Here is a 22,014-nt window from a genome sequence, read left to right as displayed (position 1 = left end):
ATCCGAACAATTGCATAGCAATACAAAGAAATAGGGTTTAGCATGAATAAACAAGGCACTAGTGAAAGTGCAGGCATATAAGTAACACCAATTTTATCATACAATCGTTAGCCAACACTTTGTTTATGGTATCGAAAAGCTACTGAAAAATTATTTCCAAGAAATAACTTTTTTTAAATGAATAAATTACTTTCACTAATCAATCCTTCCCCAAAATACTACTACTTATTTGAAATAACTTACTGTTTTTAATTTTAATTAAAAGCTAAAAGTCAATTTTTTAAAAAATAACATTGATATTATAAAAAATGCATTTAAAAATAATAATAATAAATAAATAACTTTTTAATAAATCAAAATAGAGCTTTTAACAATAAAACAACATTTTCTTGATTTTCATATCATCATAAGTTCTTTAAATAAAATGAGTGACAAAAAATTTTATTGAGCTTAAAAAACGGTTTTTGACTACTCAAAATCCACTCAACAGGAGTCATAGTCCCCAGTGCCTTGGGGCCAGAAAAGTTGACAAGAGGAATCAGGTCCAACTTCAGTACATGCTGCATGCATCTTGTTAGAAAGCAATTCCACAATGTATCACAATTTCATCAACAAAGGAATATGTGGGTACATGTAAAACACGAGGACACGATGTTGTTGAAGACTCATAATTGTCAAACACCATGACCACAATTCATGTAGGTAGTCTATATCAGGAATCTGTTGTTCCCCTAAACTAACATTACACTATATAATGTATACATTAATCCACTTAGTTTGTGGAACCATATTTTAAATCCATATGTTTGGGGAAGAATAATTTGATAAAGATTTATGAGGCACACATACAAATTATGTAATGGTACTCAAAATCATTAATTGGAAAACAGCTGACAAATGGTTTGACCCACCAAGAGAAACCCACTCCGCTTTTTAGCCTGGGGAAAAAGCTTTCTATGTGCCCACCTGGTTGGACACCGTCCTGAAAGCTTAATCTAGTCATTGTGGTAGAACTGGAGGAGCAACTATGCGAGTGTTGTATGATTTGCAGTGGCTGCATTTCTGCCCAATTATGTGGTAGAAAACTTCAGTAGTGTCGTTGCAGTCATTGCAGAGGATCCAAACCTGCAAATAACTTTTGGCTTTCAGAGGAGTTTCAAAACCTGATAGTGTGAGGAATTGAAACCTGGTAGTGTCAGGAATCCTATGAAAAGTTGATTCTTAAAATGAACATGGAGATGTTTTGGTTGATAAAAAAACTGTCTAAGAGACATAAAATTGATCCTAATTTTTACTTGGGGAAATAGGTGGTTTCTTCCCATGTTGAAACTCTATTTTTTATCTTTCCTTTTAAGGTTGTGGATGAGGTAGAATCCATCAAGGAACTATGGCAAGATAATAGTTGTACTTATACACATCAAATACCTTTCCATAGATATAATTATCAATATAACAGGAGTTTTAATCTCTGCTGAATATCTAGATTTGGAAAGGGTGATTCCACCAAGACAAAGACCTTCACAAGCAGAGGCAGGTTAATAAATGAAAAGAATGATAAAAAGAATGAACCTTCTTGTGTTGGTAATCCTCAGGCATGATAGTTGCTTCAATCTGACAAAAAAAAAATGTTTACAAGTAAAATTATTATGGTATGGTATAAGCTAACAAAACAAGTAGAAGCACAACCACAACCAAAACTGATAAACAACCCAACCAAGATAATTGAAGGGATATAAAGTTATGATATGGTATAAGCTAACAAAACAAGTAGAAGCACAACCACAACCAAAACTGATAAGCAACCCAACCAAGATAATTGAAGGGATAAAAAGAAATTTAGTTAAAGCAACTGAGAAATATTTTATAGTAATATGCAGACCTGGATGTTGGTATTCAAACAGCCACAATCCTAATGAGTTAATAGAAAGTTAAAAGTTCCACTTAGAGGAAAAAAAAGGAGGCCATAGCGGCAAGTGAGGGGAGCACTTCCTATATTGAGGAAAAGATTTTAAGTGCTCCCTACATTGAGGATGAGATTTTATGCAGACCCTGGAAAAAATAGGTATTGATCCTGACCATCTCTCTATACTTGTTTCACGATATAAAGTAGTGCATAATATCAACCTTTGTATAATTTTCCTGAATTTGATTTCCAGATTTTCATTTTAAAATTGCATGATTATTTGCAAGTCAACAAAAACAAAGTCTGAATGACCTAAGTGTGTGCTTCCAAAACAAACCTACATGGATCGGATATGAATTGAGTATGCACATGGCTTTTTAAGTTCTTGTCCCAAAATTTCACCTTTCTAGAATTCAAAATTATTTGTTTCTGGGAGACTGTTGAACATGCATTCAGATGCAGGTTAGCGTCACGGACTAAGGCCTTTCTTAAGCTCATGTGAACCCTACATTAAGGGGGACTTAGGCCTTTCCTATTTGTTTCTAGGGACTTAGGCCTTGATGCCCCTCTTGGCAGATTATTTGGAACAGAGCATCAAGGGGGACTTAAGTGAGCTTAGTGTCCTGGACTTAGGCCTTTCTTAAGCTCATGTGTGACGCTAGACAACTCAAACCACTTGATGTTGCTAAGTCAGCCTTTCCCCAGTCTTAACTTGCTATGCTAAGAATACTAAGCGACTTGGTGGCTAGGATCAACGAAGACAACACTTAAGAAAGGAAACTTTACAATGCTAGGAAGTTCTCAATTTGCTTTGTGTCTTGGTCAAATGAGGCCACCTCCTCTTTATAGGCATCCAAGGAACTCTTTGGAACCCACAAAGGTTCCAATTTATCCTAGAATTCTTTAGAATGCTCTATACAAACTCCATATACAAGTATGTACAATATGACTCTGGAACTCTCTAAAACACTCTACTCATTTCCCATGTCTTCCATCCCTTGTGTAGAGATGTGTGGGTGTCTCTAGACTTCTCTGAAATCTTCCACACTCTTCCACTAGTAGTCAATTGTAGTTGGCTCCAGGAGGTTCCAAAAGTTTCCTGCTCTCTTGTATAAGCTCAAGGAAGGGTCATTGGAGCAGGTTGTGACACTAGAGACATTTACTTTTATGGCTTCTGGTGCAAAATGATTCGTCGCTGCAGCCAATTATTTTTCTCTTTTTCAAACATGAGATGAAATCATTTTTCCTCTTGTTCCTAGATAAAAGGCATTTTATCACCAAGAAAATCAAAGCCTTCCTTCTTTTAGAACTTAACCATATGATTTTCCAATGCAACTGCTGATGAGTTTCAATTTCTCTTTTTCTTTGAATTTTTTTTTTTTAAATTGAAAGTCAAATGACTGTTAATCATTCAACTTTTGCATCACATTTGGTGAATAAGAAAGTGTAATTTTTTATAGCAACAACCATGACAATGTCATCACCAAAACAAATAAACAAAATAAAGGAGTGCAACATTAAGTATCCCCACTGACACTTGTCACAAAAAAAAATAATGCAAGCACGTTCACCCACCAAATTTTTGAGATATCCAATCATTTGTATAGTGAACAAGCCCAATAAACATGTAATCAAAGCTTAATAAGAACACACAAAACATGAAGAAGAATTAAGGCGCTCCTACAACTATATATCATACAATAGACATAAATTTAATAAGCCCACCTCTTCATCAATTCTCTTCCAGGTTCTAGTCATATCTCTTACAGACTTGGAGCATATTGGACAACAGTATCTTAATAGCAAACCCAACACATGTTAAGAACATTATAAAACTATTTCAACATGTAGATAAACAGAATAGAAGGAAAGAGATTCAACATATATGTGGATGCTTACTTGTCATGGCTTACCATCTCATTGTAACATTCACAATGCATTGTGTGTCCACAAACCATGACTGTGGTATCCTTGAGTGAGTCAAAAAGATACTAGGGAAACACAGTGTGGAAGTGTCAGAACAGTACCAACTTTTCAACTTTTTAGAAATAGTTGAATAACCTATAAGACTACAACACAAACCTCATAACATATGGGACAGTGATGCCGCATGGAGTTCTCGACACATGAATGATTATCACGAAGACCCACCGAATAGCAACATCCTGTGATCTTATAAAACATTAACAATTGAGTATAAACTATAACAAGAAAAAAACACGCACACACACTCTCTTTTAACAGTCAGAATTGGCAGTGGTTGGTTCCATAGTTTGTAGTCCCATTAATTATCAGGTTATATTTCATCTTGAAGAAAACACAAGGACTGGTTAAAAAAATGACCTTAAACATAATAAATCTTCTAAAATATCCAATCAACTCTTGCCTCATAATGGAATAATATATTAGGAGGAGACTCCTCACACGGGTATGACGCAAATGATTATTCCAGTAGAATTAGATGGATGACAAATGAACAAGAAATACCAAAACAATAATGAGTTTGAAAAGATACTTTGGGAATGAATAAAGGAAGTATTGGGTAAGTAGACCAAAGTATTAGGTGGATGACAAATCAACAAGAAATACCAAAGCAATAATGAATTTGGGAATGAAGAAAAAAGCGTCAGGTCAGTAGAACAAAGCACAATTCAGCATCATTAAGATACAAATTGCCTAGAGTTGAGAAAAATCAAGAGAAGAACAAGAGCTACAATCCTGAACATGACAAAAAACAGCTCCAAACCCACCAACTAGCTAAATGAAGAAGCAAAGTATAGAAAATAACATATCATACATATCATTGTTGTAGCCACAACAATAACCTATTCAGTGTCTTCAAGCAATGACTTACCCCAAACATTTTCCATCACAAGGATGAAAACTCTAATGCAATAAGGTCCTTTACAAGAGAGTACATAAGAAGATAGAGAGCTATTATGCCCAAAGTTGGCATTGGAGAAAGGGTAAATCCATTATCAGTTCTAGGATAAAGGCAGGTCTGAACAAATCCATGAGGTAATTTTCCTGGAAATAGCAACTGTATGTCATAACAAAAAGGGTTTCAAGTGAGAATTTAAAACAGCAACATGACCGAATTTCTTTAGAAAGTAAGTACGAAAAACATGGTATACCAATTACAAAAATAGAATAGCATAAAAAAGGAAGATGATAAAATAGAACTGGCATTTTAGACATATATGGTAGAATTGAGATTGTTTCTTGTGGTTGGAGCCTTTCCTTCTGAGTGGTGGCCAGCTCCAACAGGAATCATTCATGCATGAAGACCATATGGGAGGTAAGATGCCTAAAAAAATTTAGAAACGTGGGAATAATGAAGTATGCCTATATCACACATTGATCAGCAGTATCGATTCATCTACAGAAAAATTACCCATCCACTCGCAATTGGTTGAATCAACAACCATCATTGGTATGCTTCCATATTTAAGATTTCACATAAGAAACAAGACTCAAGAAGATTATCACTTCCACCTAAGCCTTAAAGGTAATGTACATAGAAGCAAAAAATTTAAGACCATGTCTGTTTATACAGTGTCCTAAACTTTATTTACTGCCTAAAAATTCAATTCCCAGGGAACTAGAAACTAAAGGATGGTGGAAGCTAATAAAAATATGAAATAATTAAGATGCAAAACAAAACACAGAAGATTGCAACCTTCTGATCTACAGAAAACAAATTAAGGAACATAAGAAAAAGAAGAAGAAAGGAAGAACTAGCATTGCTATTGTTTGACAAGATTGTTGAAAAAAATATACATCAACTAAGTTCATCAAAATGATAAGTTTAAATGTAAAACACAAAAGTAGTGATTCATACCACACTTCTTGCAGTGAAAGAATTTATCACGACCTCCAACTCTGATTGAAATATTATAATTCAGATCAGAACAACATTTGATATAGCTAACTGGAAGACATTTATAAGTCATCTAGAAACAGAAGAATAATCATACTCTGCTCACTAACCTACAGATCCCACAGTCATCACAGTGAAACTGCCCTTTCGTAGTCTGCAATGAGTGCAATAGTGCTTAGCACAGAAGAAAACATAATAGGACTACCAAAGATCATATCCAAATTTCAAACCATCATCTGACTACATATGAAGCTAAAAGGTGAAGTAATCAAGAACTCTAAAGAGGCAAGATAACAATAATTATTTTGCTTTTGTCAATATTTTGATGGCTCAATATGATCATGTTGCATTACATCATCATCATAGAATTTGCACACTTCACAGAAATATTCCCCCATATTGACGCCACAATTTGTACAAACTTGAGCAACCTGAAAATTGCCAAAGGTACCCTTGTAACTAATTGTTATTTTGAATATAGTCATATCAAGGAAGTTTATATTTACAAATCCACAAACAGACTCACAGGCTGCTCTGTGTCACAAACTGCACATATCACCTGAAACATCAATAAAAGTTCTATGTCTCTTCATTGCTGATTTGAGCAATCCAAAAATGGAAATAGACAAGTGAATAAACATAAACTGAGAGAAGAATTTTTTGTCTCCTGAATTAACCTACTTGTTTAACATCATGCCGAACTAGTTCGTGCCGATCAAAGGGGTTTCTCAACATGCTCTAATGAATCAAATAAGAGGAAAAAAGTTAAAACGAATATCCATATCAGAAAAGGGTTCATATGTTTACAGTTTGAGCTACACATATACAATAAGGATTTAAAGGATTTCTCAACATGCTATAATGAATCAAATAAATGAGAAAAATAAAAAAGCCCCAGATCAAAAAGAAGGTCTAACTACCGTGGCCTCGTTGTGACAATGGCGGCAAGGAAAGATCTCGTTGCAGCAGGGAGCACGAATTCTGCATCTTCTTCTGTAATGCTTGCACCTATCAAAAACCCATTAATCAGAAATCAAAACCCACATTTCCCAACCACCAAAGAATAAAATAAAAAATAAAGTTCCGTTTGGTGACTGCGAATTAACAAAATCAAACGTACTTCCAAATCTCAAAATACATCATCATTCAAGAATCTATAAACCCAAAAAAGGCAGGACAAGGAAAAACCCTCCACCCAACTAAGACCCGGAAATCTGTTTTCCTTCTTTCTCAGCTACCAAATGGAGATACCATACGAGAGACGAGAAAAAATAAAAAATAAAAAACGAAAAACGAAAAGTACCCAAAACCCATCTTCCCAAAATCAAGACGTTCATCAGCAGAGCCTTCCATGAGGTTTGGAAAGAAGAGCCAAGGAAAAGCTCAACCAGAAGATTTGCCTGATTTGGAAAAGATTGGGTTGTTACTGTTGTTGATGATAATGAAATGGATCGAATGATGTGCTTATAGTTTATATTTATTCCCATTCCCATAACTCATAAATACAATAATATATTCTTATTAATTTATTATTATAATATAGAAATTACTACTTGTAGCAGTAATGGTGAGAGTAAATAATGTAAGGGGGGGAGGCATCGGCGGAGGAGGAGGAGATAAGGTGGCGTGGTGCAGTGACTTGGGGGGAAAGCGACAGCGCGCCGTGAAATCGGCGAATTGGATTTCCCCATAACCCAAAAGCCAAAAAAGCAAAAGCAAAATGTCTTTTGGGCATTTCATCGAACAGTTGGAGGACTCGTTTATTTTATTCTTGGCTTGCCCTGGAGTCGAGAGTAGCCTCATGTGGCACCTTCGTACCTTGTCTCTATTATTATCTCACTTCTCATTCCCTTCCAATTTCAGTGCATCACATGATCGCTTCTAGACTTCTCTGGCTGACTCATGGTCCTGTTACAATTTTTAATTTTTTATGTCATTCATTTCATAGCAAATAAAAGAAATGAAGAATTTATTGGTTCTGACTTGAGTGAGTTTGCATCGTTTAGAAGCCATCAAAATTTGAAGACCTCATCAGTCGTCACTAATAGGAATCAGTTGATATCGGGAGTGGGGTCAACCTGGACGCAGCCCAGCCCAAATCTCAACGCTTCCTTCTTTTCAAGCGCAGTGGTCTGCCTTCTTTCACAATTCTCCGGATATGGACGGCGGCATTGATTCACGGTTGACGCCACCACCCCCGGGGCTTCTCAGGAACTGTTCTTTCCCACTGACGTCTTCTACCCAAATTCGTAGCCCACATTAACTGAATCAAAAATAAGAAAAAACAAGCTACACAAGTATGTGATGATCTCTTGCCACGTGGATAAATAGAAAAAGGGAAAAGAAAATTATTTTAAAAAATTTTATTTTATTATGAGAAATATTTAAAAAAATAAAATATAAGAAATTCATTTATTTTTAAATTACCCAAAAATACACACCCATGCCGACAAGCCCAACAGACGCCATATTAACCTTAAACCCACAACGGAAAAACGGCTCCTCGTAAGAAATACGCACCAAAATAATACACCCATCCATGCAACGGCTCCTCCAACAGAAAAAACCAAAAAACAAAACCATCAACCTCTCTTCCTTTATCTCCCTCACCATCATCGACCCTCTCCTTACTCCAATTTCTTTCTCTCTCCCTCTCCCTCTCTGTCTCTCTCTTAATCTTCACAATAATGGGCTGCAGAGAATCAAAGCTGGATGTAGTCACCGGCAATACCATCTCCCAGAGCAAGAAATCCAATGCCGATCCCAAGCGCATTGCCCCACCAGAAACCCGACCCGATGATAAGAGTGGTGGTTTGGAGGAGGCGGCAGCAGAGGGTGATGATGCTGTGACGGTGAATGGAAAGGAGGGAGAGACCAGAGAATTGGATGGGGAAAGGGAGGGTAACGAGGGGGAGCAGAAGGAGAAGGAAATGGAGAGATCCATATCTAGAGAGTCACCAAATCATTATTTCTCGTCCAGAAAGGACAATGAATCCATCGATGCCATTGCTATTGAAGAAAGGTCCGAGTATTCATCGCCACCCAATGAAGCTGCAGGTAAGGAGATTAATGTGTTCAGCAAGGAGACAACAGAGGATAGTGTTGAGGAAATGAAAGCCGAAACAGAGAAAATTAATGGTTTGTGACCTTAAAATTGACAATTCAACTAAGCCTTATATCAATGGCTCTGCTTGTTCATTTAGCTTTTGCATGTACAGAAGAAGAACCCAGAGACGTGAAAGAAGAGAATTTTATCAAAGAATCAGAATTGGTGACACCCCAAACAAAGGTTTTGGAGCATTGAATAGAAAACTGCTAACGCTCGTGAGGTATGAGTTTTCTTCATGACTTTGTTGCAAATATGTTCATCAATTGAAGGTTACTGATTGGGGTATAGCAGAAACTGAATGAAGAGAGGTGTTTGTTCTACAGGAAAATTTTACTGATTCGTCCAATGAAGATCAGAATACGAAACGGGGATAGACATTGATCGCATTAAGTTACTCTCTGGATTTTACTTACTGTTTATTCAGTATATCCATCATTTTTTTTTCAGATCAATCATGTAGCAGCCATTGCAAACACATTGTTGATTTATTCTTGAACTTTCTGGTTTAATAAGAAATAGAATTCCACGCTTAAAGCCGTTCAGTAATTTAAATTAAGAGATGTAGAATCACTTCCCAATGCTTGAAAACAAATCTTTCACTTAAATCAAAAGTCTAGCGAGAAATCTTTAAAAAATTATTGACTCCGTTTGGTTATCAAGAAATTTAAGGGGAATGAGATAAAATAAAATTTTTTTTAAAATAAAACAATAAAAAAGAAGAAAAAATAAATTTAAAATTAATAAATTATTTCAGCTATATTTGATTCCTAAAATATATTAGGAAAATAAATCTTAAGAAAAATGGTTTTTTCAAGTCTAGTTTCATTATAAAAAAATTAAATTAAATTAAAATTTATATATATTTAAATGATTTATGAATCTTGTTATAAACTCATTGAGATAAATAAATAAAAGCAAGTTTGACACTATTTTTAGTGAAAGTGTTTTTATTATAAATATTTTATTTTACAGTACTTATAGGAAAAATGTTTTTATGATAATCTGAAAAAGTGATTATAATAATGCTCTTTATGATATATTGTACAAGTATAAAAACACTTTTAATAATAATAAATTATTAAAAATAATATTTATTACAAAAAAAAAATTATAATAAACCAAAAACTTTTATTATAAAAAAAAAATACATAAACATTTACTGTATTGTTTAAAAAAATTATGAAAGGAAAGTGAAAAATGAAAAGAAGAGTGAGAAAGAAATTGAAAGTAAAAGAAAATTTTAAACGTGTTTTTCAAAATATTATCAAACACCTATTTTTGACCTTAAAAACACTTTTAAGTGTTTTTAAAACTATAGACACTTTTAAAAAATTCTACGGATCCCAAAACAAGTTTAAAAAAACATATAAAAACAATTTATTAAATTTAAACATTTTATTATTATTTTTCTTTACTTTTTATTTCATTTTATTTATTTATTTTCATTCACATTTTCCAAAAAACTATCCTAACCAAACATAACCTAAAAAAAAATCATTTTTTTTTAAAGCAATTTGGCTTCCACTAGTAAGGAAAAGTCTCCTCACAGAATTTCCAACTTCAAATAAAAGGAAAGGTGTTTTAACCTGGGTGAGATCACACTGGGGCTTTACTAGGGTTTTGTGTTTGCATTTTTCCATCACACATGTCCAATACAACAACAGAAAACGACCCAAATGTGGCATCCATGAGCATGAGGTTGTAACAAAAATAATCAGAAAGCATTTCACTTTCATAATCATAGTACTTCATATTAACATGTATGATCATGTACACATTTTAGCAACTATACACACTTCGCTCTCCTTCCCAGCCCAGGCCTACTGCAACGATATTCATCAGTTGATCTACAACTGCTCTAGACAAAGAATTCCACCGGGTTATTTGACCTCCCTCAGCCAACTTGTAAACCATGCTTCCCTAAAAATCTAAACAGAGTTGCCCCCATTACCTGACCTTGTGTTCATTTTTATTACAGACACGGCAGGATCCTTTGACAATCTAAAATTTCCATCAGCATCTGTTGCAATGTACTCATTTACAAGAGGGTCCATCACTATTCTGCATGAGTTCCATGACTCGGAATGTAATATAACACCATAGTACTCTAAATGGTCTGCAATGCTGTTCCCTGCCACCGACCTGCATAAAATTATCGAAGTAGAGAGTCCTTAGAAGCCTGGAAGATCTAAGGTTGATAAAACTCTTTCCAACTTGCACAAATTTCCATGGACAAATTCATCTTCTCGAATGGCAAACTGTCAATCTAAAGCTCCACTTGCTTTACAGAGAATATGGATGAAAAGACGAGAAAATTTTAATTTCTTTCTCAGCAACCAAGTGGAACAACTTAAATCTTTCAAAACCCTGAATGACTTTGATCAGATGTTTGGACTTTAAAGCTTCATAAATTCCAATAAGCATAAAAACTTTAATTCAATTCGAGAAATGATTATTTAAGCAACACTGAAGCAAGAAAACTCGATTGATACTAAGGTTGCAGAAGAGGAAAATGCATACCGGGAGCAGGTTGGGTCTTCACCAGAACCATCACATTCCTTTTCCACTGTATAAACTAGACTTCCCAATCCAATGTTATAAAGCCATACCTGCAAATTCAAAGAGAGGTTCTTACTATGATTTATAAAGCTAAATGGAGAGTAGACAGCCACAAGCAGATAATAAAATATATTTTTGCCTGATTCCACCATTAAGTGCAAGTGGGCTAATTACTCAGATTCATTCTCTGCTTTCGAGAGAAGGAATAACAAGCTCAGCAGCAATTATGTTCAAGTTAAGTAGCCTACCCTGCTAGCATTAGATATCACAGTAAAAGATCTTTTATTTGGATATCACTCCATTTTGAGCAAATTAAGCAAAATTAACACAGAAAATACCATGAGAAAAATCAGCAAGCCAGCAGCAAAGCCATTCACAGAATTCAAATTGGGGGGGGGGACCAAGGCATGCATTTAAAAAAAAAAGGGAAATAAAATTAGAAGGTTAAAAAGTCTTTGTCAAAATTCAAGAATTATTAAGGGAAATTTTCATGAAGGACTAGGGCTAATTCAATATTTCACAAATTATTAAATTGTATGAACTAAACTCGGCTTATACATGTTTATTGAAAAACCGATGTGCCATTTATGCCACTCAACTAAAGAGTAAAAGACTTACATCACAACAAACTATGCTAGATTTCAATAGGAAATCCTACATAATGTCCAGTCAGAGACCTATACAGATTCTTTGAACTTCGTATCGGGATAAGTTTGCAGATCTAATAGTTAAGTTAAACATAATTCACTTTAGTAGGCAAAGGATTACCTCTCTTGGAAAATGGTGGTAGGTCTTTTGTGGGAAATAAGAATAGTATGGAGGCAAATGGGGAACGATATCATGTTCATTTGTGACCCGAATTGTATTTGGAACAAGTTCGCTGTAGTACGACACAAAAACTGCATTGCCAATGCGAGGTTGTCCAAATGTCATAACCTGAACATTCTCAGCTTCATGATTAACCTGAAATAAGAAAAAACACCCATTTAACACAAAACCAATTAAATATACAAATGTGCTTCCTAATTATAACAGACATAATACATAAACAGAATAACAGACATCCAAAATAGACTAAGAATAGTGAGAAGTGAAAATTCTGAAACTCCAGACATGATTATCCAGGAATTATCGTCTACCAGGAATCAATAATGAAAGATGACATAAACAACTCAAACTTTAATAATGAGAACATTGGATATTGTTTTAATTGCTCAAAAACAGAAGGCCCAGTAACAAGATATAAAAGAATCCCAGTCATTCAGAATTTCCATATAGTAGGCAAGGTATGCCACCTGCAATCAAATGCCAGAAAATGTGAAATTTAATGCACAATGAGCATTTTTGGACTTGACAGCTTGAAATGTATAAATAAGTGAAAAGATCGTGACTGAATTGTAAACACACCAGGCCACCACATCCACGTCTGTACACATCAGCTCCTGTGTGTTTTTACCATAACCATAACAGTAGTTTAGGAGAAATCTAACACAATATACCATATTGTTCAGGGGCCACTGAAATGATGATGCTAACAATGATAACAACGACAACAATAATGCAATTATGTTGACACTCAAGAAATCATGCATAGATGTATAACATGAAAAATACACTTTCAATGATATCAAGAAAGGCCTAATTGTAATTACTATAAGATCAAGTCCGCAGAAGGAAGCCATAGCACCCCCCATTGAATGCCCCGTCACCATGATGGGCACGTTCCCGTATATCTCCCTTGCTCTTTTAACAGCATTAAGAACTCCAGGGCGAATAGTTGTGTTGTGGTAAGCATAATAAAATCCATGGTGCACCTAAAACAATGAAAACATTAATAATGGTTACTCTGGCAAAAAATTAGTTTGACACTGAGAAACAGATTCTCTGAAATACACACCATTGCATCAGGCATGCCAGGGTAGTTTAAATCCAGCTGTTTCCAGTACAGGTCTTCCACCCAATTTTGTATGCTGTACAAATGCAGCCAATCCCTTAAACAGTAATCAACTTGAGCAGATGATAAAAATAATGGTCATAGATATGAAAACTATAGTTCCATAACAAAACTGAACTGATTTGGGTTTGATACATTGTTAAGAAAAATGATATAAAATATTTAGTTTATTCACATGGCTCCCTTACAATAATATTTATATTATTCTATCAAACATTCTTATCTATCATTTCCTTAGACCCTGTTTAGATCGAAGTCTGAGAAGTCAAAAGTTTTTTTTCCTTTTTTTAAGCTCAATAAAAGTTTCCAGGCCTGTTTGGTTAATTTTGATCAAGGAGTTTATGGCTTAGAAAACAGCTTAATCTGGAAGCCATGGAAATGTTGCTTCTGTCAAAAACTCTATTTTGGCTTATGCAAAAAGTTCTTTCATGTGGCAAAAAGTTCTTATAATACCAATATTACCTTTACAAAATTTTAACTTAGGCTTCAGCTTCAAGTTAAAGCCAAAAATAGTAAGTTATCCCAAACAAGACCTTAAAATTGCATACTGTCTGCTTTTTGTGTCAAGGATTATCCAGTCACCAGTCAGACTGGATAGTGAAAGAGTTGTACTCATAACCAAACCCCCTTTAGGATTCAATGAACGGTCCAAGTCCAAAAAAGTTACTCAAGAAAAATAACAAGCCACCAAATATTCAAACCTGTGTTCCTGAGTGCCCCTAAATGCGATTATGACAGCATTAAGATCCTGTGCTACACCAACAAACGCCTGCAGTTTACATTTGTAGTATTATCATAATTTAAGCAATAAAAACCCAAAAAGGTACTTAATGGACAGGTCTAGGTTATTATCCTGTATAGTGCTATGTTCAAGAAATGTACCTGCAAGCAGTGCTGGATATCAACAACTAACTCTATTATTTCAAATCCCTGTTTCAACATAGAGGAGCAATGATAAGTAGGCCAGTCATTAGACTGAAAAGAAACAACTTCTAGAATTATTTAGCATGTTACCCACTTAAATTTCTCTTGTAATTAGCTGAATACAAAATATTGGTATCAATCAAGTACCTCAGTCATATCATCACATCTTGAGCACGTCCAAGTAAACAGCTCTGTCAAGTCTGACATGTAAACCTGCAAATACAAAAACTTTAAAATGGCACCCCTCATTTGAGATCATTTTCCCTCGATTCCTTGTCCTGCTCGGCACCTATACTTACTCGATATGCTTTCTGGAAGGCCAAAGCCTTGTGATTCCAAGATGGTGCATTTGAGACTAAAGGGATTTCCTTTGGTGGGTGGTTCACTTGAGAAAAAGGTTGCATCTGATGAAGTGATTGACAGTGTACAAGGATAAAGAGAAATAGGGTCTTGGAACTAGAGCCTTATCTTCCTTAAATAGGCACTATTTGGCAAGTGGTGTTGAAGATTTGCATCATAAATGGATTTTTTGTGGAGGAGAGTTACCTTAGGAAAGCTTGGGGAAGAAGTGGGAGATTGGCGTTCTTGCATTGTAAGAAAAGGGTTTGAGGTAGAGTTGCGAAAAGTTATTAGAAGAGGAAGAAGGGGACTTTAGAGCAAGATCAAACATTAAGATGGGAATGGAAGGAAGGTTAAATTTGGAAGGATCACTTGTGAGGTGAATCACCTTTGTGTGTATCTTTCCTCTAACCGTACTCTGTAACTACTTCAAAAGATGCTTTGGATGCAGATGTTTGGATTTGAAGACAATTTTTTGATTGAGAGTTGGAGAGCATGAAGTCACCCTTTCCAAGGCTTTAGGAGGGAGGAGTCCCAAGGAATTGTGATAATAGTTTAGTTTGGAGGAGCTCCAAAGATGGTAAGTTCCAAGTTAAATCTTTTTTCTTTATGAGAAAGTGCTAAGTTAAATCTTCTTATCCCTCTTGGGAGCAAGAGCATGATATTATCATTCGTGCCAAAGAGGTTTGGGCCATAAAAGTGGTTTCCTTGCTTGAGAAGCGATTTAAGGTAAAATTCTTCTTTAGATCAGGTCCAACTTAAAAGAAGAGAATCAGTGTGTTCTTTGAAGAAGTGAACAAGAATCAGCTCAGCATGAAGACTGCAGGATTTTCTTCTCTCTTTTTTTTGTGCTGCTTAGGTGATTCTTTCTTTGGTAAAAGAGACCCCATTGAGTTGCAATGAGAGTTATGTAGGTAAAAAGTGAAGGTATCTACATAATCGGTGTTCATTTTATAGATGTGGGGCAAACAATCCAAGAGCTAAAAAGGTTCTTCATAGGCGCTTTTCTACCTTGGTTAGAAAAGCCCCTTGATACAATATGTTTGACTATGCTAGATTCATTGACCAGTTGGGTCCTTGTTAATAAAAGGGTGCTCGTTTTCCTTTTCCTCTGTGCCTTTTGGCATCCTTTGTATAATTCATGTGTATTTGAATTGTGCTCTTTCTTTTGTTTTGTGTGAATTTATCTTCGCCTACTCCAAAAAAAAAAAAAAAAAAAAATGAATATTTTCAATGAATATCAGGATTGAATGACATGGAACTTTAAACCCATGTCCTCATTCACGGGTTAGAAAGTTAACTTCGTAAAAAACTTACTGCAGAAGCATACTCCACTAATATAGTTGCAAGAGTGTGATTGTAATGAGCCAAAGAATGATCCTTGTGCTTGAGTTTAAGTTCTGCAATGAAGAAGAAAATTTGGACTGCAATCAACCATACAATCTATAACAAGCTTAACCAGTTGAGCTAGATAAATCCATTTTATATCAGTGAACTTTGCGTTTCAATCACTATAAAAGCAAGAGAAACTATGGCTGCTTTCAGTACCGTTGACCTTGCACCCATATATGGATAAACAAGGGTGAAACATGACCTACACCTATTTGAAGTAGGATGCATGTCCACGTGAGGAATTTTAGAAAAGGGTGATACAAGGGAATGCAATTCGTTTTACTTATCAAAAAAAAAAAGGGAATGCAATCCGTTTTGCAACCCAAACCACTGCTACATGACCGCACATTCATGATACCTTAATGGTGGCATGTAAACAGACCCTTGTTCTCCCTTCCAAGGCATATAATATATACTGGTTATTTGTTAACCTCTCTTTTGATATCCTTTCATTTAAATGACCTTTTGCAACTCTGCAGGCACCAAGCAACCTCTTGAAAAAATGCTTAAACCATCACTTAGACCTATGATCTCAAAATATCAAAGCAATGGAAAATGCTGAAGATAGCTCCAGGAAGAAATTGACATCTTCCCCCTTTTTTTCATCAGCATTAAGTAATTCCATCATTTTCCTCTCATCCCCTCATTTTTCTACTTACTTGAATGCAGGACATCAGACTTCCTAATTCCAAATTTCCCATAACCCCGTAGCATCCAAAGTAAAGCAGAATTTCCCACGATCATCTCCTAATACAACAGTTACACATTGTTGGTGACCTATGACCATCCAATTTACTTCCACATCAACTCAGCCAACTAGACTCAATAAAAGTAAAAAATAAAAAATAATCTGATTAAATCAATCAATTAAATACCTCGCCCATTGGAAACTGCAAACAGACAGAGAATCACAACCACCTTCAACCAGGTCCTTTCTTCCATAATCTGCAGCCCACACCCAATTAATTAAAAGTTCAAACAGAAAAAGCAAAAAAGACAAAAATTCAACGTCATATTGGATTTCTCTAGGGTTTGATACATTGTCACCCCCAAGGGCCCCAACACATACATCTTGATCATATCTACACCTCATCGATTAGGGCAAAGCTCGGAGAAACAAAACATAATTCTGGAAAATCGAACCTGGTAAACCCCGCTGTCTAGTTCGAATCTGCGGAACCGATGGAGTGACGTTGTTTTTCCGGCCACCGTACGGCGACGTTTCGATTTCTCCGCTCCTCCTTTTGTCTTTGTCTTTCCTGAGGAGGATGGAAAGACAAGTGTTTTGACTGATAGAGGAAAGAATGAGAGAAAATAATTTTTTTCTTCGTTGCCTAAATGGCCCCGGTAGCTCCTCTTTATTTCCCTCCATTTCTTGCTTTCTATATTGGGATTTTGGATAGAAAGTGAGGGTATTATTGTAACTTGGTGATCTTTTTGACGTGTAGGATATGCATGTGCTGGTGCAGGTAGTCGTTTCATTTGGGTTAGGTGGAATAGTGGTTGGGTCTGTTTCGGATGCCTGCACGTGCATTGCACGTGTCTTTTGGAAGGCCGATAGTTGGGCTTACTACACGATACGTGTCCTTTGGAAGGCCACCTTACAATGGCAATTTTTCTTACCAAATATACCCAAAAAAAATTTGGCGCTAAAGTGGAGAGCCTTGGCTTAGAATGTATCCCATTATTGCCCATTCAACATCTCACCAAACAAAATGCCAAATAAAATTTTAGAATATAATTGTTATTAATTATAAGAGAAAATTCATTTAATTTCGTATCTTTAACTGTTTTTTGACACAAAAGATTATGATTTAGTTATTATATTAAGATCTTATAAGTTTTTCTTACTCAAATCTAGTAATATATCATGTGATTTTGGTTGTCCCTTGACTTACCCCCAATGGGATAAACATCGAAGTAATACAGATGGATTTAAGGCCAATTTGAAGAGTCTTTTTTAAAACATAAGCGAGGTTTAAGGTATGGTTAAATATACTAGTCCCTTACCCCGATAAACCTCATTTATATCAATTTACTAAATTATCTTTATATATTATCTTTCTCTCTATATGTATATATACAAATTTATCATCCTATAAAATTCCAAAACCCCTCATTTTAATCATAGTCGTCTTTTTCTGTTTTCCGTGGCTATATATTTTATGGTTTCACTCTTAAATCGATTTCTTCGTTATACGATAAGATCCATCTCAATGCACATCTTTCTCTTTGTTTTGAAAGTGGAATAAACTAAACCTTTCTCTCAATGGCAACAATTTTCAATGTGAGGCTTCAATTGCATCTCATTGCAATTTTCATGGCGAAGCTTCATCAACATCGTGTCAAAGTCTCTTCAATTCTCATGGAGCCTTCATTTGATTTGTATTTTAGAGCAATTTATAGTCACTGCAATGTTTTGTAAGTCTTCTATCTTCTTATTACATGTATACTTATGTGTAATTTTTTATGGGATAAATAATCATGTCTTGCCTTAAGTTTGAGTTAGGGAATAGATCTGCAATTTCTCATAAGGGCGGACTCAAAAGAAGAGTCTCGTCTCAAATTTGTCTTGTTGCCATTCGTACCCTTGATATTGATAACAAAAACAATAAAATGTTTTTTATATCTAAACAACAAAATAACTAACTTTAGACGATGAACATGATTTCTATACACAACATTTAATCTTGTAATGAAATAGGATCAATAGTGGAAGATGGTAACAACCATAATGGTAGATGAGATTCATTGATCTTATTGACGGTAAAGTAATGAGTTGTTAATGACGAATAAACCTAGACTTGTGGATTTAGGTAACAAAATGAGATAGAAAGTGAAAAATGAAGACAACCACGATGATTGATGAAATGAGTTGGCCTTGTTAGTGGTGGAGCAGTGAGTTGTTAATGGCGGATAGATCTAGGTTTATGGATTTGGATACATTAAGGTGAGACACCTATACAATGAGTTGTTGATGGCGTATATATCTAAGCTTATAGGTACGGGTACATGAAGGTGAGTCACATATTTAAATGACGGACATATCTAGGCCTATAGATTTAGGTATATTAATGTGAGCCACATAATGAGTTGTTGATGGTAGGTATATCTAGGCTTGTAGATTTGGGTACATCGAGATGAGTCATATATTTAAAAGGCGTTAATGAGATTCAAGGTTTTTTTTCTTTTAACTTCTTATTTGATATGAAAAGTGTTTGACGAAATTTAAGATTATAAAAAGGCAAATTTTTGATAGCATTGCTAATAGGGACATAGAAATGAAAAACTTAAACTTGTCATCGCTTAACCTATAATCCAATTACAATTTCCCTTATATTCTATGATTAAGATACTAACATAAAACTTTTTTTTTTTTTTTTGCTTTGGTCCTTTGTTAAGAGATGAACATCTATTTTCCTTTTAAATCTCCTTTATTTTATCAATCTCAAGGTTGATGACACAAGCCTAAACAAAAGGTTCAGAGTATTGATGTCTTTACTTTATAATTTATTTTAATATAATATATTATGCTTAAACAAGTTTGTGATATCTCACATCGAGTAAGAAATAAAGTTTTTGGGGTTATATATGTATAGGTTTCTCTTAACCTTGTAGACACGTTTTAAAGTTGTAAGGACCCCTTTGGGCTAAGGACGGATAATGTCTACACGATTGAGAGCGGGTCATTATAAAATAGTATTAAAGTTGATCCCCGACCCTAATGTGGGGGTTTGTTTGGACCCATGATGGATGTTTGTTTGTTTGGTCTCGCAAATCTGTGGGATACAATGAGGACATTGTGTTTGTATAAAAGGGAGTTTGTGATATTTTACATTAGATAAGGGAAAAAATTATTGTAGTTATATATGTGTAAACTCCTCTTAACTTTGTAAATGCATTTTAAAACTAATTATACTTTTTTAGGATTATAGTAGACAATATCTATACGGTTAGGTGCAAGTCATTACAAAGCCGCTATCAACTTTATTATACTTAACTTATTGAGTGTATAACAAATCGTACATTAGACCATTTGATTATTGTTGATATTTACCTTGCTTTACTATGCGAGTTGTGGGCCTTTCACTATTGTTCCATACCCTATCATCGTCTACATCCATGATGTAGCCGTCTAGATGATAAGACACTTGTTGAGTGGCTAGTCTATTTGGACAAAGGGTAGCAGACGAACTCCCAGATGAACGGGCAATGAGAATGGTGCCTAAGATGCCTCCAAACATTAACTACACCAACCAGTAAGCGTTGATTGACGCAATTGTTATGAGACTAAAACACTAGTCTTTAAGGCTTATAAAGGTAAGACAACCATTATGAGTTGACAATCATTGACATAGTAATGCACAATCAAGCGCAATTAAAACTCTATTAAAACACCTGAGGAGACGTTACACTTAAGTAATAATAAATAGCCACCCATGGGCATAAGAAAAGTATGTTGTCACTATTCCAAAACAACATTTTCTTACTAAAGTCTTCTCTCTTTCTGGTTTAAGTGTTGAAAGAGCATGCCTGAAACCCATCCAGACACTCATTTGTGAAGGTCGGACCGCCTTCTACGCCTTGAGAGCTGAACGAACCTTACCCTTGTCATCCATGCACCAACACGAGTGACTTATAACTCCCCTGTCATCGACTTAAGCAACAATCGATGTGTCAAAAATTAACTTCCATATATTTTTGTTAATTCCTATGTTACACGTGTTTCCTTTCTCTAATATTTAGCAAATTAATTTTGTAGTTTTCATTTCATTTCATTTATTTATTTATATGTAAGTACCAAATGTACATTAGCAACTATTTCGTATCTTATATAAAATCATATTATAGAATCATTATTTCAAACATACACAAGAATTGGCTTAATAGTTGCTAAATCACATGTACCCTAGGCAACATGCATGGGTATATTTGTTAGGGATGTCAATGGAATGAATTTAGGATAAGTTTGTCTTATCTCATTTTCATCTTGAAGCTTAATATACACTATAAACTTGGACCACACATGGGATAGGGAGAGTAGAAAAAGGAAATCCATGCTCATTTATCGGAAAAATGTACTTTCGAGCACACCATATGGCATTATAGTTGCATTGCCAAACTAGGATGCATTTTATTATTTTCCAAAAACAAAGTTTGCATTAGATTTGTTGTTACTGTCAATAAAAATACTACTTTTATAACAAGATTGAAGTATGTAGAAAAAGAGTCCAAAAAACCTATAAAACAAAGTTGACTTCAATAATCAATAGAAGAGGAACCACCGACTGATGTTTGCAATGGGGTTCATTATGCAGAGATTCACAGGAATACAATAATGGCAACAAGATCTTGTTGCATTGTATGACAATGGATTCCAATGATAGTGGCAATTGCGTGATGTTGGGTTTTGAACCATGTATTTGATATGGATGGTCGTGAAATGGGAGCTGACTATGATTAACAATGATTTGCAAAGGTAGATTAGTGATGAAAAAATGGGCAAAGTTGTGGTATTAGGAGATGGAAAAAGTTATGATGATGATTATTGGACAAGGGAAATAATTAAGGTAGGAGGGTGGTGACCATAATTGTATAATGACTAAAACTTTTGAATACATTAGTTGATATAAAAATAAGTAGGAGTATATACGTAATTTTGTATATATTTAAGTTAAAATGACAAACTCAATATAAAACCTCATATTTTCTCTAACATGACTTAGGATTTAAAATAAAATAATAATAATTAAAAAAAAAGAATTTACATCTGTTTCGAGAATACATTCTTTAAATTTATTGTTATTAAGAGCGAGTTATAATAGGTCACTCATATGCATCGAGGATTTAAGCTCAATCATGAAATTATTTTAAACAACAAATAAACATTTTAAGATATATATGGAGAATTCCAAATGAAAAATCTAATTTTTCTTGTATCATAAGTATAATAT

At 34.8% G+C, this 22,014-nt stretch overlaps 3 protein-coding genes across 14 annotated transcripts; 1 reads left to right on the top strand and 2 right to left on the bottom strand.

The window, feature by feature from the left end:
- Positions 1-585: 585 nt before the first annotated feature.
- On the bottom strand, positions 586-8,054 carry LOC100261415 (E3 ubiquitin-protein ligase MIEL1). Of its 11 annotated transcripts, none has more exons than XM_010651476.3 (13): positions 7,767-8,054; positions 7,602-7,691; positions 6,704-6,791; positions 6,465-6,521; positions 6,310-6,342; positions 6,137-6,214; positions 5,894-5,937; positions 5,745-5,785; positions 3,986-4,068; positions 3,803-3,894; positions 3,629-3,698; positions 1,570-1,611; positions 586-1,125 (listed from the first exon to the last, which is right to left on the bottom strand). In XM_010651476.3, the coding sequence occupies exons 2-13, from the start codon at positions 7,628-7,630 to the stop codon at positions 1,000-1,002; spliced, it is 783 nt and encodes a 260-aa protein (XP_010649778.1). In that variant the 5' UTR covers positions 7,631-7,691; positions 7,767-8,054; the 3' UTR covers positions 586-999. The 11 variants fall into 11 exon arrangements, with proteins under 11 accessions (XP_010649778.1, XP_019075737.1, XP_059592782.1 ...); XM_019220192.2 differs by having other exon boundaries at positions 7,337-7,691; positions 7,811-8,032; XM_059736799.1 differs by having other exon boundaries at positions 7,811-8,029.
- Positions 8,055-8,308: 254 nt separating this feature from the next.
- On the top strand, positions 8,309-9,426 carry LOC104879238 (uncharacterized). 2 transcript variants are annotated; one of them, XM_010651474.3, is made up of 3 exons: positions 8,309-8,840; positions 9,002-9,112; positions 9,216-9,426. In XM_010651474.3, the coding sequence occupies exons 1-2, from the start codon at positions 8,471-8,473 to the stop codon at positions 9,085-9,087; spliced, it is 456 nt and encodes a 151-aa protein (XP_010649776.1). In that variant the 5' UTR covers positions 8,309-8,470; the 3' UTR covers positions 9,088-9,112; positions 9,216-9,426. The 2 variants fall into 2 exon arrangements, with proteins under 2 accessions (XP_010649776.1, XP_010649775.1); XM_010651473.3 differs by having other exon boundaries at positions 8,310-8,921.
- Positions 9,427-10,591: 1,165 nt separating this feature from the next.
- Positions 10,592-17,541, bottom strand: LOC100266621 (lipase). Its single transcript, XM_010651472.2, has 11 exons — positions 17,204-17,541; positions 16,936-17,005; positions 15,986-16,068; positions 14,477-14,542; positions 14,288-14,335; positions 14,107-14,174; positions 13,349-13,421; positions 13,104-13,265; positions 12,220-12,414; positions 11,413-11,501; positions 10,592-11,034 (listed from the first exon to the last, which is right to left on the bottom strand). Exons 2-11 carry the CDS (start codon positions 17,000-17,002, stop codon positions 10,821-10,823), a joined length of 1,065 nt encoding a protein of 354 aa, XP_010649774.1. The 5' UTR covers positions 17,003-17,005; positions 17,204-17,541; the 3' UTR covers positions 10,592-10,820.
- Positions 17,542-22,014: the final 4,473 nt, after the last annotated feature.

The sequence above is a fragment of the Vitis vinifera genome, chromosome 5, assembly GCF_030704535.1.
Source record: "Vitis vinifera cultivar Pinot Noir 40024 chromosome 5, ASM3070453v1".
In the NCBI taxonomy this organism is placed as follows: Eukaryota; Viridiplantae; Streptophyta; class Magnoliopsida; order Vitales; family Vitaceae; genus Vitis; species Vitis vinifera.
Note: the sequence above shows the minus strand (reverse complement) of the source record. Positions and strands in the feature narration are given on the sequence as shown.